The sequence below is a fragment of the Gambusia affinis genome, linkage group LG13 (genome assembly GCF_019740435.1).
Source record: "Gambusia affinis linkage group LG13, SWU_Gaff_1.0, whole genome shotgun sequence".
Lineage (NCBI taxonomy): Eukaryota > Metazoa > Chordata > Actinopteri > Cyprinodontiformes > Poeciliidae > Gambusia > Gambusia affinis.
This window is the reverse complement of record NC_057880.1, coordinates 11,524,054-11,542,578: the sequence shown is the minus strand read 5'-3', so window position 1 is coordinate 11,542,578 and position 18,525 is coordinate 11,524,054. Positions and strand designations below refer to the sequence as shown.

At 38.6% G+C, this 18,525-nt stretch overlaps 1 protein-coding gene across 5 annotated transcripts in view; it reads left to right on the top strand.

The window, feature by feature from the left end:
* Positions 1 to 18,525, top strand: part of sorcs3b (sortilin related VPS10 domain containing receptor 3b) — a 77,473-nt gene that overhangs the window by 30,978 nt on the left and 27,970 nt on the right. For 4 of the 5 annotated variants that reach the window (XM_044136514.1, XM_044136517.1, XM_044136515.1 and 1 more), the window contains exons 7-23: positions 745 to 863; positions 3,436 to 3,525; positions 3,727 to 3,906; positions 4,977 to 5,123; positions 6,045 to 6,147; positions 7,860 to 7,936; positions 8,034 to 8,125; positions 8,931 to 9,038; positions 10,264 to 10,381; positions 10,493 to 10,626; positions 11,178 to 11,291; positions 11,747 to 11,918; positions 15,789 to 15,975; positions 16,243 to 16,376; positions 16,738 to 16,861; positions 17,168 to 17,280; positions 17,578 to 17,715. In XM_044136514.1, coding sequence (XP_043992449.1) covers positions 745 to 863; positions 3,436 to 3,525; positions 3,727 to 3,906; positions 4,977 to 5,123; positions 6,045 to 6,147; positions 7,860 to 7,936; positions 8,034 to 8,125; positions 8,931 to 9,038; positions 10,264 to 10,381; positions 10,493 to 10,626; positions 11,178 to 11,291; positions 11,747 to 11,918; positions 15,789 to 15,975; positions 16,243 to 16,376; positions 16,738 to 16,861; positions 17,168 to 17,280; positions 17,578 to 17,715 — 2,150 coding nt within the window. The remainder of the gene's footprint in view (positions 1 to 744; positions 864 to 3,435; positions 3,526 to 3,726; positions 3,907 to 4,976; positions 5,124 to 6,044; positions 6,148 to 7,859; positions 7,937 to 8,033; positions 8,126 to 8,930; positions 9,039 to 10,263; positions 10,382 to 10,492; positions 10,627 to 11,177; positions 11,292 to 11,746; positions 11,919 to 15,788; positions 15,976 to 16,242; positions 16,377 to 16,737; positions 16,862 to 17,167; positions 17,281 to 17,577; positions 17,716 to 18,525) is intronic. The other variant, XM_044136518.1, reaches the window with a different exon arrangement.

Sequence of the window (18,525 nt, the reverse complement as noted above, 5' to 3'; positions counted from 1 at the left end):
TATACACAGTCGTAAAAACAGACCTTTTTTCAGGCCTGTCCAGCTTTCGCTTCGATTCCTGCCTGAGTCTAGTTTGATCATGGACGGACCTCTGAGGAGTGAAGTGTGTTGGGAGCAACATAAAACTGTTACTACGTATGTTAAGCAACACGTTGTTGCCAGTGTAGCAAAGAGTAAGTGAGTTTGTCGATGTCACCAACCTTGTTTATCTGCCCGTGAGAGGGTGAGGAACTAAAGCCTCTCTACATACGTCCTCAGAATGGCGTGTGGTTCTGCATCCAAGTTCAGTGAAATGATATCCAAAGTATTTTCTAATGCTATCGATCATGTATCTTTTATGATCGATATCATCGTAGTTTTATGTCCAGTTACTGACCAATGGATGCACAAACAACTTTTACTACATTTTCTAATCATTGTTTATAGCTTAACTTTCTATCTCACATCTTGTATTTTTTCTTTTTTCACATAATCTATACAGAGCTCATTTGTAAACATTTATGAGAATATTTTTTTATATTTGGCACATGTCAGCCAGTTACTGCCTGGGATAGCATTAGTAGTAACACACCAAATTTGAAAAAAAGTAGGACTGAACTCAAATTGGATGAATTTATGAGCTAGTAAATTTAGAGTGGATTAAAATCATAGTATACTGCATAGCACCTCCAGTGCATACAAAGTAGAGTCTAAATGTGAATGGTATTAATTTACTTCTTATTGATTTCCTTTTGCCCCCTTCAGGAGCTCAGTATGTGAAGTGCAGAGCCCAGAGATGCACAGAGGGCGACAGACAGTACCTCTTTCCTGGACACGTAGACACCAACTCCCTGGTTGTGCAGGACGAATATGTTTTCACCCAGGTTTGCATTGCAACAGATTAACTGTCCTCGATCTCAATAGTTGCCTTCATCTTTTTACTTAAAGGTTACTGCCTTGGAGAACTTTGATTTCTTTTTACCTACTTCTTTGTTTTTATTTTTTCTCCCTTGTGCAGCCAATTTGCGCTTTTCCATCAAACCCCACATAATGGCTTTTCCCAACACACCTGTTCCCCGCCGGCCGATATGTGCTTTGATTACGTTTTTGTTTTTTTTCTCTCTCTCTCTCTCGTTCGTGTCAGGGCACGCTAAGGCATTTCAGTTTCTGCACAGACATAATCCAATCCATACCTGGAAAAATATCTTTGTTCTCCATGATCACATGGTGAAGGAATAATGAAAAGACAGGTCGCCATCCTTATTATCATTCACTCTGACTTTGACTCCAATTAGACAACCACAGTCAGGGTCATTATTAGAAATTTAATTTTCCAATGTCCTCCACTGTCATTGATTTCCTTCTACTGGTGAGTAATTTTCTATCATGGTGGTCAGACGTAATGCATTTGGTCATCCTTATTTGACTTTGGGTAAGTTTCAGTGAAAGCTGTTCATATTGGCTGTGTGTTTTCATCGCACATGAGAAATTCCTTAAAGGTTGGTATTTATTCATACGCAGTCAAAGATTTTATCATTTGATGTGTTGCTACAGACCCGACTGAAACTGAGAAGCGGTGAAAGGAATCACGGCATAAACTGTGATTCAATAAAATTCTGAAATTGCATTTAGCTGGGGTGAGATTGACCACTGAGACGGAGGCAGACGTGGGGAAGATGCTGCTGAATATAACTGGACAATCAGGGAGAGAGTGTCTGGCTGCACGGAGCTGCGGTGGCACAGATGACTTTCTTGTGACTTTCATTGCTTGGGGCAGTTGGATTTAACTTGACAAAGAGTAATGAGGTTATCGATTGGGGTACAACAAAATAAGCCGTCTTCAACACCTCCAAACTCTCTTGGGAGGGGAGGAACAGCCAAGTGCAACATCCTCAAAAATGTGGCCTGGGAAAATGCTGCTCATTGATTTTCGATAGATTATTCCATTAGAGCCCTAATGTAGTGTGTTCTGGGACAAACACCATCTTTCTAGTTGATTAGAAAATAAGCAATCAAGTACTGTTGGCCTGCGTGTGGATGGGGACAGCGGTTGCGTGTAAAGATATTCAAGATGCGCTGTAGATAAAGCCAACTCAATTTTGGACGGCTCGTCATTTTAGACTAATTGAGGTGGTAATATTAATTTCTGTTTTGCTTGTAATTTTTTTTTTTTCCTTCCCAGCCTTCAACGTTGCGGTGAGCAGCATACACATGCAATTGTTTTATCAAGTCAGTCATGCATTCTGAATTAATTTGCTTCCTTCAGGAGATGTTTCTTTTCACAACAGTTACCTCCCAGATAAACAATTCTCTGTAACTGTCTGGAAATTCAGGTGCATTAAGATTTTCAGGTAATTATCAATTGTCTTATTTAATCAGGAAGCATTCTTAACTTCTTAACATCTAAATTTAACTATGTAGCATAGAGACAACTATGAACATGCAACAATTGTCGTAAAAACTTCCTTCACAACTCTGAAGATAACTTGTGGTATTATCTTTGGGAAATACAAAAGGAGACAAGTAAACTGTACAAGCCAAAAAGAAAAAAATAAAATAAAATAAAATGGTTGGGCAATTATTCAGTTACAATTCCGTGAGAAGAAAACAAACAAACAAAATGACTATAGCCTGGTGGTATTTATGCAGACGACACACGTGTCATGAACTAGTTTCTCACAGAAAAGTGAACATTAACCCTGCTGTGACCATGAAAATATAACACATTGATTGCAAGATCTAAAACACCTTTCCAGATGAAAAATAGAAATCTTACAAAAACAGGAACAGGGCAAACAGGAAATGAAGCCGGTACCAAGACACAGGCAGGTAACAGATATAAACATGGGAGGATCCAGTAACGAAAAATGAGAACCTATATACTGAGGCAGTGATGGAAATGACAAAACAATCAGAAGGTCTAATAAGAGCTGAATGGAGAACAGCTGAGCTGAGGAAGAATGCAGGCTGAGAATCAGGTGACAGTAAACAGCTGTGGAAGGGAGCAAGCTGCCTGGCTGAGGAAAAGTGGAGAAGAACTGAGAGTCAACAAAACTATATATAAAGGGAGAAAAAATTTACTTGTCCCACAGAACAAATTTCCAACTCCCAGGGTACAGAACAGAGTAATGAGGAAACTAAATACAAAGGAAATTAATATATAGGAAGACCATTAAAGCAATAACAATGAAAGTAAAAATATGGCAAGACGTAATTGGCAATAATTAAATACACAAACATAAAGATCAAGGTAAGTGCTCAACGCACAAATGAAATCTAAAACTCAGCGCCCAAGGATCATAACAATTTTAGGTTAATAAGAGTGTCAAGTAAGAGTCTCAATAGCGCTCTTTTGATTGTTTTTTTTTTTTTTTTTGCATTGTCAAGCAGATTTAAAGGTGCTTTCTCTTATAAGAATTGTTACATAAAGTTTATGACAGTTTCTTTCCTACAAAGGTAACCAAGTCAGGACGAGCCAGTTACTTTGTCTCCTACATGAGGGAATCCTTCAGGCAAATGAAATTACCAAAGTATTGTTTGCCGAAGGTAAGCTACAGATTTTCTGCTTTCCTTTTTAGTCACAATTTTAACCTTCACTTGTAGAGGACAAAACCGTGCAACACATTTATAAATACATGTCACATTTGAAACAAGCTGATGACTTCTTTCTGGAGTCGGTTTCATGATTCTCCATTGTGCCTGTTATTCTCTGTCTGTCTGTCTGTGGCCGCCTTTCCACTGCTACAGGACATGCACATTATCAGCACAGATGAGAAGCAGGTATTTGCTGCTGTCCAGGAGTGGAACCAGAACAACACGTACAGCCTGTATATCTCAGACTCCCCCGGCGTCTACTTTATCCTTTCATTAGAGAATCTGAGGACCAGCAGAGGGGCTGCTGGTAACCTCCTGGTTGACTTTTACAAGGTTTGTCGTCAGCTTTGTTCAAGGACTGCTGCTGCTACTTTGCCTACACTTCATCACTCAGTCATCACACAATTATAACTATCCATCCATCCATTATCTTACACAGTGGGGTCGCCAGGGTCCCTGGTGCCCATCTCCAGCGGTCAACGGGCAAGAGGCCAATTATAACTAACAAATTAATTATCATTTACTTATTCATTTATTAGGCTACTTATATCATAGCCTTTTTTCCAACACAGATCGGAGTATTTATTTCTGGAATATTTTTACTCTAGATTTCAAGCTGTATTTTATGCATTATCCATACCAGTCAAGGGGTAAAATACAAGAAATTTTACTCCTTTCTTACTCCATAGAAGTATTATTTTCCTTATTATAATGTCATGATTTTCAATAAGAATTTCTGTGCCTCTCCAAACTGAATTAAGTCTCTAATCATGTGAGAACTGCCACCTACAGTAGCCTGGGAGGCAGTTTTCATGAGGTTAGAGCCGACCGCAGGAACAAACCAGGTGTTGTGGCAAAAACTGACAGGCTGCAAAATACTGACCGGGTGATATAGGGTGGGAAGGAGTGCGCCACCGGAGTGCATTCAGCCTGCTTGAGTGTCTCGTCGAGTTGTTTCTAGTGTCCTTCTCGGTCGTTTCGATTTTTTAGGTAAATTATATTAACACCAATAAAACAAATTTAGCTGTATGCCAAAGTTACTGTAAAGGTTCTGCTTGTTTATCATTTTCTTTCCCTAAAATCTGAGATGTTCTCCCTGTGAGAGTGTCATTCACGTGTTTGGTCAACTCGTTTGTCAGAAATATCTGCCCATTTAATTTTCTAATGTGCATAGCAACCAGAGTATTGTTTTCATGATGCTTGTACATGAAATCAGTTTAAAAACATGATGCTTATCAAAGCCAAAAAAGCAAAACAAAACAAACCCCTGAAAAAGTCATGCAGAACAAGTAGCTTTAAATGTTTTGTTTAACAGAGGATATTTTGGATTCAATGTTCAAAATACATTTTGCAACTGCTAAACGTTTTTTTTTTTTTACATTACATTTTGCTGATCTTTGCAGGTTGAGGGCATAAACGGAATGTATCTTGCCAACAAAATAGTGGATAATCATATTAAGACTTTCATCACATACAACAAGGGACAGACATGGGCTCTGCTGCCAGCGCCAACAACAGATGTGTCAGGAAAAAACCTTCACTGCATTTTGGTAAGTTTGAGCCTTTTAGACCAGAGTACATGGATGCTTCCGTTCATGTAAGATCATGGCACGTATAGTTCATCAAATGTTTTGACCTAATCAGTTATGTTTAGGATCTAACTTCATTTTATTGCAAGATCAGGTGCCAGCTTTAGCATTAGCACGACTTTTCGGCTGCTAAATGGATGAGGGAAATATTCCTATTATCGGTGTAAGGCACAGAGTGTCATCGCGTTTAGTTTCTGAGGTCCTGACTTTCCATTAACCTCTGTGATTTCAATTTACTACCTGTAGTCACGTTGGACTAATGAATGTCAGATTACACAGAATTACATTAAGGGCCCGTGTTGTTATTCAGTCAGTATTATGGAATCTAATCCAGCCAGTCTGTCCTGTAGAGAGAGAAAATGTATATTATTCAGTTAATAGCAGGTTGGAGTCGTTCTGTGTGCTGCACAAATGACCACTCTGCTCCTGTCTGCTTCCCGACTCCCCCCCCCCCCCCCCCACACACACACACACCCACGCGCACACACACACCTACACACACACAGCAGCTTCAGCTCTTTGAAAGGCTGTATTGATGTTTTTCAGTTTGCTTCAGTCAGGAAGATGAGTGAAATGATTCAAATCAATTTTGCCAGTTTTATCAGTGCATCTTGGGGAATTTTAATTACATGCCTTGTTTGCTTTGGAATGAAACAATTCGAATGCCCTCTGTGTCCTCTCAGCTATTTCCTGTTTTTATTCTGGGAGAGGAGATGGGGGGGATCAAAGTATCTTTGTTTTATAAATGGTCTCTGAAAATGTTAGCACTTTTCTCTCAGTGAGAAGAGTCAGAAGAAAAGAGAGCTAATTACAGCCGCCTCGGTTAAGATCTTAATACATGGTGTCTCAGCTCACCCGTGTGCTGTGTTTTGTTGTTGACAGCCATTTTGCTCGTTGCATCTCCATCTGGAGATGTCAGAGAATCCCTACACATCTGGGCCCATCACCAGCAAAAAATCTGTCCCAGGAATTATTGTGGCCACAGGTACAGTTGTTTGAAAATAATACAAAAAAATAGATGTGCATTTGAAAGCAGTGAGACTTCACAATTTCTTTTTCACCCCCTCAGATGAGTACATTGCTGCTGTGCAGCAACAGAAACGTTCAAAATAAATTGCACATTGCCCCCTTTCTGTCACCGGAATCAGATACAGAAACTTCGGCTCCCGAATCTTATTTTTTGCGGTGAAATGATTTGGTTGCACTAAGACATAGGTTTGTCCTCCCAAACTGAGACTGGAAAATGAGGACACACAAACAGCTTTGGAAAGAAATGATTTTATCAGCTGATTGTGTGTGTAGAGAAAATATGACATTGGGTCTCCCTTCTGTTAATGCAGTACCTTGGGAAAACATCAGTCCTCTTTTCATTTTTTTTTTTTGTATTTTATCATATTATAACCAGCATATTTGATATATTTTGGTGTTTTCTTTTGTTAACAATAGAAATCTGTGCATAATTGTAGCGTTGAAAAATCTTATGTAAATAATCAATATGTATTTAGTTCTCAGATTTTGTCCAACATTCCTTTGCTGCATTTGCACTAGGGATTCCCTAATTTTGGGAAATCAGTGATCGGCTGATTTTTACATGTGAAGCCGATCTTAACCATTGATCTTATCGACCTCAGTAAATGTATTTAAATCAATTGTTATCTTCTTCTAGTCAAATCCCTCTCAGCAGTGATAGAGTGTTGACTAGCAGACCGGCCCACCAGATTAGGTCTATATGTTTGCAGTTAACAATAATCATCTCACTGTTGGCAGCTCATCAACTTTCTTGCTACATTTGGCAACATTTTAGACACAAAGAAAATTGTTTCTGCCAAAATCGGAATCGGCAGGTCAGGATTTTTAATAGCTTGTTAATCGGTGATCGGCTAGAAAATTGCAATCTATGCACCCCTGATTTGCACGTCTAGAGACTGGAATCTTTACAAATTGTTATTTGTAAAGTAGCTTAACCTCGGTCAGATTGGATGAAGAGTATCCATGAATGTCAAGTTTGAAGTCTTGTCAGGGATTCTGAATTAGATCCAGGTCTAAGTCGTTCTAATATACCAGCATGCTCGGATCTAAACTTCTGAATCATAATTCTGGGTGTACTTTAGTATTGTTATCCTGCAGGAAGACCTGAGACTCGGGCAGTCTCCGGTCTTTTTTTGTTTGATAGTTTTTCTTCCAGGATTGCCCTGTGTTTAACGTAATCTAATCTTCCCATCATCTCTGACAAAATTCCCTGTTATGCTGAAGAAAAGCATTTCCACAGCATGCTGCCACCACCATGATTAATGGTGGGGATGGTATGTCGAGAGTATTAGTTTTTTCTACATATATAATTTTAGTCTTGGCCAAAAGGTCTCGTTTTATTCTCATCTGCTCAGAGCACTTTCTACTCATGTTTAGAATTGAATTACACACAAACGGACTCCATTTACTAATTAAGGGAAGGGAATTAGTGGGACTGGGTTTTTGTGGGGTAACCGGTTAGAAGGAAACGTTTACATACGAATGCCACGATTTTTAGATTTTTACATAGAAAAATCCGAAAACAATGCATCGTTTTTTTTTCCACTTCTCAACTCATGCACTACTTTGTAGTGTCTGTCCTTCACAGAACCCCTCCCCAGCCCAATAAAAAATTCTAAATTTTGTGGCTGCAAAGCATAGTGTACACGTTGTATTTTCTGTACTCAGGAAACATTGGAAATGAATTGTCCTCTACCAACCTTGGGATGTTTATAACATCAGACGCAGGGAACAGCTGGAGACAGGTAAGCAGCATTTATAGATTTTATGCTAAACAGATGACGTTTTTACATCAAATGAAAAATAAAAGCATGCAATGTCTTTTTTTTCTACTGAATTCAGATTTTTGACGAAGAGTACAATATTTGGTTTCTTGACAACGGAGGAGCATTGCTTGCAGTTCTTCATGCGGCAATGCCTATTAGACATCTATGGTAAGTATCGCATGTTGTTACAAGCGGCATACCAGAGGTAGGAAGTGTAGGTTTGAGGGTGTAGTGGAAAATTACCTGAATATAATTTTGAACTGGGTGGGGGATTCAGAGGCTCTGGGGTTGGGGGTGGTGGTACAGCATATGATTACACTTAATGTTTTGAAATGCTGATGGGCCAACTTTATGTGATTATTGTATCGCCACTGTGGCTTCAGAGCTGTCATTTCCAGCAGAGGAGAGTGTGTTACAGCTTTGTACTCTTGGTTGGATATGAAGGTTTGAGTGCTTTTATGTAAATGAGAAGTGGAGCAGGATGGAAATATGAGACTCCGAATGCCCTCATAAGTCCCTCATTGTGGGAGCTTTGTAACACTATCTACTTTGATGTCCCTGCACACTACAATGCTGTCAAAAGTGATTAAGCTCAAAGAAAGGTGATTTGAAACCCCCCCTAAATCTATTTCTGATGTTGGAATCTGAGTCTTACCTTTCTTTCTGATGTTTTGTCACCTTCAAACATTTACCTGGGCTGAGGGACATTTGTTCCTTTGTTCAGCCGGCTGTCAAGTTAATTTTTCAAAGTGAAGAGAAGCTATTGGGATCCATTTTTCAAACATGGCAAAAGCAAAATGACCTAACATTTTTTATCATATTTCACTTTTACTTGTTTCCCATTGTATAGCTGGTGTACGTACCCTATTTGATAACGTCTACATGGAATAAATAACACATTTTTCATATTTAGAGAGTTAAACGGGAGCACAGGGGTTTTAATGCACTGACAGATATTGTCTTTGTTATGCAGGATCAGTCTTGATGAAGGGAAGAAATGGGATCGCCACAGTTTCTCTTTGGTGCCTCTGTATGTGGATGGAGTTTTAATGGAGCCCGAGTCTGACAATCACATTATCACGTAAGCAAAGACTAACAGGTGTTAGGGTTTAAGATTGAGCTCTTCTGCGGGTTTAAGCAGAGTTTTTTCCACAGGTGTTCCACATTAAAATGTTTCCAGCATCGTTCTGCCCTCACAGTAACAGCACTTGTCTACCGTTTGTATCGGAGGCTTCCTGCGCTGCCATGTTAAACTTGTGCTCTGTGTTGTTGGGTGGGTATGCATTATCAGTGTTGGGTCTCAGGGATTTGGAGCTAATTCAGCGATTAAGACTCTCATGGTTCAATGTTGTACAATTGTCTGAGTTTGCCACGCTCTTTATGTGAACGACGAAGGTGACAGCAGACTATTGCACTGCAACAAAATCCACTTTAGTTCCACTTTTTATTGCTGTGAAAAAAAATATCACAGCAATAAAAGTTTCACAGTTGGCTCTACTCTACCAACCCTAAAGAAAATCCATACAACCAACTACATCCAAAACTCACCTTACAAATAGATGGAGGCAGTCACTGTGTAATTAAATCTTGTTATAAAAGCAGCTGTTTTGGTGTTTATGAACAGCATCATGAGGACAGAGGAGCACACCATATAATTCATTTGGTTTCTTCTCTGGTCCGATGAGACTGAAGTTGGACATTTTGCCCTCAGAATATGTTTGAGGATGATGTGCTCAAAGTGAAAACCACAATGTTAGTTTTTCACCGCTCTTGCAAGATGGGGCCGCATCTTTAGGTATGCTTTTCAACTGAAAACTGTTCATCCGTCTTCATTGCCATCCTAGAAGTGCAACCTAGAGCAAGAGGGAGGGTGACAGTGCTAAGACCCTCCTCTGGGCTTTGATTGGTTGTTTCTGAACAAGTTTATTTACCAGTGTATTATTGCAGATGGCTATAGGACCACAGGAGATTGATTTTTTTTCACAGATTGCCTGACTCAAATTAAACTGTATATGCAAAAACAATAAAAAAAAAAAAAAATTTAAAGATATTATTATTATTATTTTAAGTTACCTTCTGCAGCTTTGAGCCCACATTTCCTTTTACTAATTAATTTTATTGATCTCATGTGATTTAATATACTTATCTTAAATGTGTGTGTTTTCATCAACTTTAAGTATTGAAGGGGTCTGTTTTACTACAGAATTCAGATCTACATGTCAGACCCACAGAGTTCGAAAAGTGTATTTTTGCATCTCAGCATGGTTTCTGTTGGAAATCAGGAATTTCCTTTAATCTTCTTGCAGCTTTTTCGGACACTTCAGCCACCGTTCAGAGTGGCAGCTGATCAAGATTGACTACAAAGGTCTTTTTAGCAGGAGATGCATGGATGGTGACTATCAGACATGGTCCCTGCACAACAAGGTAACAAAAATATCCTTGCATGCCTATTCACGCATGTTCCTTGAAAAAAATGTCTGCTGTTGAATTCACGCTCTAAAACAACCCAAACACAATTTTCTTTATGTGAAAAAGGAAGAGCAGTGTGTGATGGGTGAGAAGCAGAAGTATATGAAGCGGCGGCCTGGCAACCGTTGCATGTTGGCTCAAGATTATTCCAGGATCTACTCCTCAGAGCCGTGTCCCTGCAACTCCTATGATTTCGAATGGTGATGACTGTTTTATTTGTATTGCTCTTATTTTGTCCAGAGAGGACTGCAGTCTGCAATTGTTTTAATGTGTTTTCCAATCAACTCATCACCAAGCGTATTTTATTGTTTGTAATTAGGTTGCCTGTTAAAATTTGGAAGAGAAAAACAAAGGTGTCAGCCTGAAAAACTTCCTACTTTCATACCACATAGTATGTTACACATTTACTGCTCTGTGACTCTAATTGCAGCTTGAAACATTTAGAGTTTAGAACTTTCATCATGCTTTTCTAATTTGCATAATGTCAAATAACTTATTATAATTCAATTAATAATGAATCCTTAAATGAATTTTAAATATTTTTTATCCGTCCATCTGAAATTCTCTTTGATCTTGCTTGTCTGACAATCATGTCTCTAGTTAAGGTCTTAAAATATTTCATGAAGCTCTAACCGCAGAAATTTGCCTCAGTACAAAAGCTTGTAGATTAGTTTGAGTAGCAGTGTTTATCATTTAATGAAGTCATACGTTTTCAATTTTTTTTTTGTTTGTTTTTGTTTTATTTTGGCAGTGACTATGGGTGGGAGCGCCAGGCGGATGGGAAGTGCTCTCCTGCTTTTTGGTTTAATCCAAATGGTGTGGCTAAAAGCTGCAGTTCCAGCCAAAGCTTCCTTAACAGCACCGGGTAAGTGGGCCCCAATGTGAAGTCCCTCAACAAACATTTTTATTCAATCCCATCTTGTTTTACAAGCTGTATGGAATGAAAACAGAAAATCATAGTTAACCACCAGGTTGGGTGAAAAGAAAAACTCAAGGGAGCTAAAATAAACAAAGTATTGCATCTTGTGTATCATTTTCTTTGAGATAAATAAACAAAGCAAACAATTGCACACTTTTTAAGCGACAGTTTTATGTATACTTGGAACAATTCAAGCTAAATCTCTACGTTGTTGAAAGATTGCCATTGTTTTACTACAGAGGTGAAAAATAAAACCAATAGTGTGTGGCTGTGGCACCTCTAGTATGTGTGAAAAGTGCAGTGTGCACATCAGTGTCAGATGATGCATCTCTTCATTTTAGACCATAAGTACTAGTTGTTATTATATGATGCTTGCTTCTTTTCCACTTTATGCTTGAAAGGTATCGTAAGGTTTTGTCCAATAACTGTAAGGAGGAAGGAAGAAATGTGTACTTGCCAAAGAGGGTTGCATGTCAACCCAAACCACCCCAGGGCCTGCATTTGTCCACCAGCCACGGAGAGCTCAGTGCTGCCATTGGAAGCAATGTTACTTTCATGATCCACCTTGATAATGTGAGTCAGAATTTTACATAATTCGTGTTTAAATAAACATGTAGTGTCAATTGTTGTGTAGTAGGGATACTATACACCTTGTCTTAAGTGCAACAGAATGCCATGTATTTATGTTGAGAGGAACAAAATGGGGCTATTCAGGAAGTGTATGCATGACTTGCACTATATGCCTGGTACCAAATAAATTGACTGAAAGGAAAAGTTATGGAATGTGAATAACTTCAACTCTTTGAAGGAGAGATTTTTATTTTAGAGTTCAGAGTGTTTTTTTTAGGTCTTAGTTCGATAGAAAAGCAATGAAGACAAAATGAGGTAAAGGTGCAGAAGCAAAACAAAAACATTAGAACTCATTACTAGGCATGTTGAACATTAAGTCCTGCCATGCCTTTTCTGTCACTTTTGATGGACCCTGAATTTTGAGGCCACATGTATAGAGTTCTGTTGAATAGTATGTGTTTTATCATCTGAGAATAATATTAAGGAGTCTCCCCAAGTGGTCATACAATTAGTCTACAGCAGCAAACCCCTAACGTTTCACTTTTGGTTTCAAGCATGTAGCATCCTGATGTGAGTCAGGGATTTAGATAGCATAGCGTAAGGCTATCATTTCATCTCTGAGACATTTTAGGTGCAGGTGTGTAATCTGTGGTGCTCATGTGGCAGAATTGTTTTACATACTGAAGAAGCTGTGACTCCTGACTCAGCTGTCTTTCTATGCTAGTCAAAATTATCTCCACACATACACCAAAAACATGTTTTTTTGTTTGTTTTTTAACCAAATGTGTTCATAAAAATCTCGTGTCACCACCAGCAGATTGTGCAAAAACAGCAATTTTTTTTTCCATTTTGCAGAAAAATTTCCATCTTAGTGTTTCAGTTTACTAATGCCCAAGTGTTGCACTGTACTATAGCCCTGTGTAACTTCAAAATCTCACAATGAGGTTTTCATTTTGAATCATGGCCATATTTATTTACAATAAAACATTTCACCATCCATGGCAATAAGCAGTAGCTCTAGATTCTTTACATTTGTACACCTATATTGTAAGGTCACATGTGCTGCTCTTCACATCACACTTTCTGCACTTGAGATCATACTTGAAATACCATATGCATGCCATGATCCACACCAATTTATTTTCCTTTCATCAAGTTCTACAAAGTATTTGAGCAAGTTATTGCCCATTAACCTACTGACTTGAGCAGCAGTCATTGCCCTCACACTGAGCACATTTGAGACAATGTGTGATTTCAGTGTTTTGCTCAAGGACAATTTGACATATTGAAATATTGAGTACACACACACACACACACATATATATAAACTATTATCATTGTTAAATTCCATTGTCATTGTTTATATCAGAATTGGTCTTAACAGATTCACGTACATACACACGCACACACAGCACAATTATAACGGCTGAAGAAAAGTCAGGGCATCACCAACCGCGTCATTGCCCTGGATTATCCTTAGATCTGAGCTGTTAGCAGATTTGATTGGTACTACCTCTTCTTTCAAGGGTAGCCTGAAAACAGTTGACATGGAGTTAGTGTTTTTTTTCTGGTGAGCTCCACAAATGAACTTTCTGAGGCTGATTTACCAAATTGTGGAAAATAAAGATTGTATTTTAGACTTCTATAGGGTTAGAGTAAACAATACCAAAGTTAATATTCAAAATTGTTTTTTTAATAATATTAAACATTTTATAAATGGCAAATAATTTAATCTGAATTACGATGGTGGTAAGAATTCGTCCTGTAATATTTGCTGTCCGTCTGAGTTGTTGTGTCCTTGGACCCTTGGACAAGACGTGCCTGGCCTGCTGGCGATGGTCAGAGGGCTGTGTGTGAATGTGAATGGATGAATGACTAAATGTAGTGTGAAGAACTTTGAGCTCCTCTGGACTTGATAAAGGGCTTTACAAGTATGGGTAATTTACCATTTCACCATATTGTTGATTACTGTGATTACAGTAATTACGATAATTGCAATTAACTAAAATTCTCGTCATTCTCTTCTTTCTTGTCGATTCTAACTTCCCCATTCCTCTCTACGAGCATTAGCATTTCTGTCAGTAAAATCTGGAGATGTGTTCAAAGTAAATCAAGTGCCTTTAAAAACAGAAGCTCAAAATCTGTGTATTTTTTGTTTACATGATTGGTATTTTAGCCCAGAATGATCAGACTACTCTCCACTGATTCTCTGTTCTTGCTTTTTCTCAAAAACAGGATGTTTGACAACATCCCACAAGTTTTTAATTGGACTACGGTCTTGAAATTGATGTGACCTCTCCATCTCTTGCATCTTTTCAGTCTGAGATGCTGCTCAGCTACTGGTTTGTTTTCAATCGGTCTCTTCTTAAAAAAAAAAATAAAAATAAAAATAAATAAAAAAACTTTTCAAAAGCATTTTTTTCTTTGGCATAAGAGAAGATGACTTTTGATGGATTCAAATTGATGAATAGTTCAGAAATGACCAGGTGAGACCATTGTGGCTTGAATTCAGTGTTTGAGGTTAATTCAGAAATTAAGGCTCGTAGACCTAACAAGAAAAGCTTGTCCAGAAGTCATTGTGCCATTTATTTTTTGGCCAGTCATTGAGGGGTTTTTTTTTTTTTTTTGGCAAATTGTAACCTCTTCAGCTCAAACATAGGCTGATATGTTTGCAAGAAAACCCCTCTTTAGACCAAATCGACTGACAAAGGGTATTCCTGCTAGGATTCTTGCAAAGAGCTTCTCATTGACATTTTCTTATTATTACAGTTCTCACAACTAACATTAGGTTAATTTCCCTCTTGAGCGATTATTGACTTGTTCTTTGTTATTATTTGCTTTTCTGTGATCCTTTCCAATGGTTGTTTTCTGTATTCTTAGACATTTTTCTAACATTGGTTTCTATTTTTAAATAATTTGTCTTTGTATCTGGTCCCCTCTTCAATAAACATTTTTGTTTATACTCTGTTCTCCTGAACACTCTGGAAGAACCTGTTCAACTCAGAGTTTCACATGAACATTCACTGATTTTGTCCCTAAATAAATGTCAGCTATTTGGCATTTGTTTTTAATAATAATAATAATAATAATAATAATCATAATAACACATTTTATTCAAACTAGCTTTCAAAACACTCAAAGTCGCTGTAAAAACAAGATAAAACAACCAGATGATTGACCACACCGATCAATCTCCACAATGCTATTATTTTGAGGACACCTGTTTTAATTGCTGATACAGTTACACAGAACCAGATGCCTACATGACATTACCGTAGGTTTCCTATTGCCATAATACACCTGATGGTAAATTATTTGATTTGTAAATATAGAATTTCTATCCAAACATAATTACTTTAGCTAGAGATGCTGAGCACAACTATGCATCAATTGTTGGCTCCCAAAAAGAAACTATAGATCCGCCTAAGTGACCTAATGTGTTATTGGCAAGAAGAGTTTGATTGAATCATACCCAAAATATTTTAGATCACCAAGTATTGCATCCAAGCATTCCTCTGCTATTGCTATTTTCCCCTAAATTAAGTTAAACTGTGTCAGTAACTTCAAATAAGTATATTGTAACATATCTAATTTAAAGGATTTCATAAAATGACGGCACTTCAGAAACGTTTCTTTACTTTTTGGGCACTGGGTGAACTTTCTGACTTTTGCTTTTCATCTTGTTTTCTCAGATGGATTTATGTCACCTTTTATCCATAGACGCCTACATGATTTCAGTGGCACTGCTTAATGGACATCCAGGCCTCGGCACTTAAGCAACGGGCCGGGCTATCTCCAGTTGTACTTGGCCTAACAGAAGTGTCCTGACCTAAGCTGTGATGACAGATGCCATGTCATCCTGTCTATCCGCAGGGAGAGTCTCCGAGCACCAGCATCCAGCTAGACTTCGGGGACGGAATCAAGATCACATACTCCAACTTGAGCCGGACCGACGACGGCATCAAGCACATCTACAGAAAGACTGGGATTTACCGCGTGATAGCTACTGCAGAAAACAACCTGGGATCTGACAGCAGCGCACTTTTTTTGCACATCACCAGTACGTGGATAAGTAACGTCATTACTCATCCCTGCAGCAGTGCATACAGCATGAAGCCTCCTCTCTTTTCTAGATAGTCACATTTTGACACTGGCAAATATCATGTCAGTCATACTCCTAATACTTTTATGCATATCAGGCTTGGGGAACGTGCAAAAGCACACACTTTGAGCTGCAGTGTACATCATCTGTGATGAATTCAGTACTCAGTGTTTACTACTTCAATTAATCTAATGGATATCTGCATGTGTTTTGCTACCGCCTCAGGTCCAGTGGATCGTGTGTATCTCTCCGCTCCTATTGTGGCCAACAGGGAGAAAGCAGCTAATCTCACGGCAGTAGTTTGGCCAAGCCACACAAGAACTCTGACCTTCTTTTGGTGGTTTGAAAACAGCTCCGAGGTGAGGGAGCATCACCTCCTCCTACTACTGTTTCCAGCATTCGTCTTTGTCCAGCTCACTGTCATTGTTTCCACTCTCCCACTCCTCTTCTGCTGTCCTTACACCACCGTATTAATTTAAAACCACAAACCTACAGAGCTTTTCCACAAATAATGTAAATCTTGGGCTTGTGCCCCCCACCCCCTTTTTCTTGGAAGATTGAGCTCAAATGGATCAGACTTTTTTTTATCCCGTTGATTATATTCACTGAAACAACCATTCATTATACGGCGAGTCAAGGGCTGCATACATGTAGTATTTATTCAGTATTTTCTTGAGAAATTCTGTTGTTTTTTGTTTTTCTTCTTCTTTTGAAATTCAGCCCATTATAACTCTGGAAGGAAGCATCTCGCACATGTTTCTCAGAGAGGGAGAAAACAAGGTCACGGTCCAGGTTGCTTGTGGAAGCAGCGTCTTGGAAGACTCAAAAGTTATAACTGTTAAAGGTGAGTGGAAAAGACAGACTTCAAAGCACTTCATAGGTACATGAATATGCAAAATGTTACTGTTGGGGGGGAGGGAAAGTGATGCCTCATGGCCAGCATCGCGAGCTGTGCCTAATCTACGTCAGTGTAGACCCACCTAATGAATAAAATGTCACGCTATGCGAACATAAAATCTGGAAGAGCAATTAACTTCAAGGCATATGTTCCCAAATGAAAATAGACAAATCTGCACATCAGATTAATCAAAAACTAAACTAGAAGTAGCGTTCATGTTCTAATACATACTACTTCACCCCTTTTTTCCAGAGTTCTTCAGGTCACTGCTGTTGTCGTTTTCACCAGCTCTTGACGAACACAATCCTGACATCCCCGAGTGGAGGGAGGACATAGGCCGTGTGGTGCGGACAGCTCTGTCACAGGTACATCAAGTCCCAACAGATCCTTCCTGAAACCAACATTGGAACCCCATTACTTTCAGGGTCATTACTATTTTAAACCCCTGTGCAATAATAACCACACAGCCATGAAGTTCTGTCCTCCACAAGCCTTTTTTTTGAGGTGATCTGTGATGACAGGTCACTAGTGTGAATAACTAGTGTGAATTAGAGGCGATGTCAGCCATTCTTGCTGTGGAGAAGCACGGGATATTGCTATATTTTGGTCTCGAACTTAAATTAAGCTCCTTAATGGAGTTAAACCTGTCATTCGTGTCCCAGCAGGTGTCCGGGGTTTCTGAGAGTCAGCTGATGGTGTCTCTGTACCCTGGACTTCCGACCACAGCGGAGCTTTTTATTCTGTCTGATGAGCAAATGTCAAGTGAGCACAAGAAAAGAAGCGAGGAGGCTTTGGATACAGTAAGAGACGCGACTTGTGGAAATTTTTTTATGTGAACGTTTCTGGTAATAAAAATAGCAAACCATCAACATTAATTGCAAACATATCACCTCCAGTGTAATTTGTTCCTACATATCAGCATGTTGTCTTAAACATTAGGGCAGCAGCTTTACTTCAACCTCCCCCTCTATGATTGCTTTCAGAGGAAGCTCATTTTAGCTGCTTGTGTCTGTGATTTCATTTTGTTGGGCACATTCTAGAAAAAAAAAAAAAAAAAAAAGTGTGCTTGTTATTCACTTGAACATAGGAAAAGAGGTCTTACTTTGACCCAAATCCAGGTAGGCAACAATCATGAAATTAAGATTCAACAAGCTTTCATTTTAAACAAAAACTTCAACAACAATAACAGTTTGTTGTTTGAACTCTTAAAATGTTGGGCAATGGTGAGCTAGAAAGATTCCAATAGGACACAGTAGGAACAGTGTGGCAACAAAATGATCTGAAATGGAGCAAAAGAAACTCCTGGTGTTTAAAAACTGGGACAGTAATTGTTGATTGAGGACAGGTGTTCTGATTTAGATGGGAGACAAATGTGGACTGCTGAAAAAAAAAAAGAACTCTAAGAACTCTTACTGGCTGGGAAAATGGCACAAGATGATCATAATTCTTAAAAAAAAAAAAAACTGATAAGAAAACAAAAAAGTTCTTGAAACAGGAAATCTAATAAAAAACAGGTAGAGCAGGAGAAAAGGAGAAAATAGACTAAAGGGAAAATCCTGAGACTAACACAAACAGTACTGTAAACAAACATCTAAATCTAAATGCGCAAT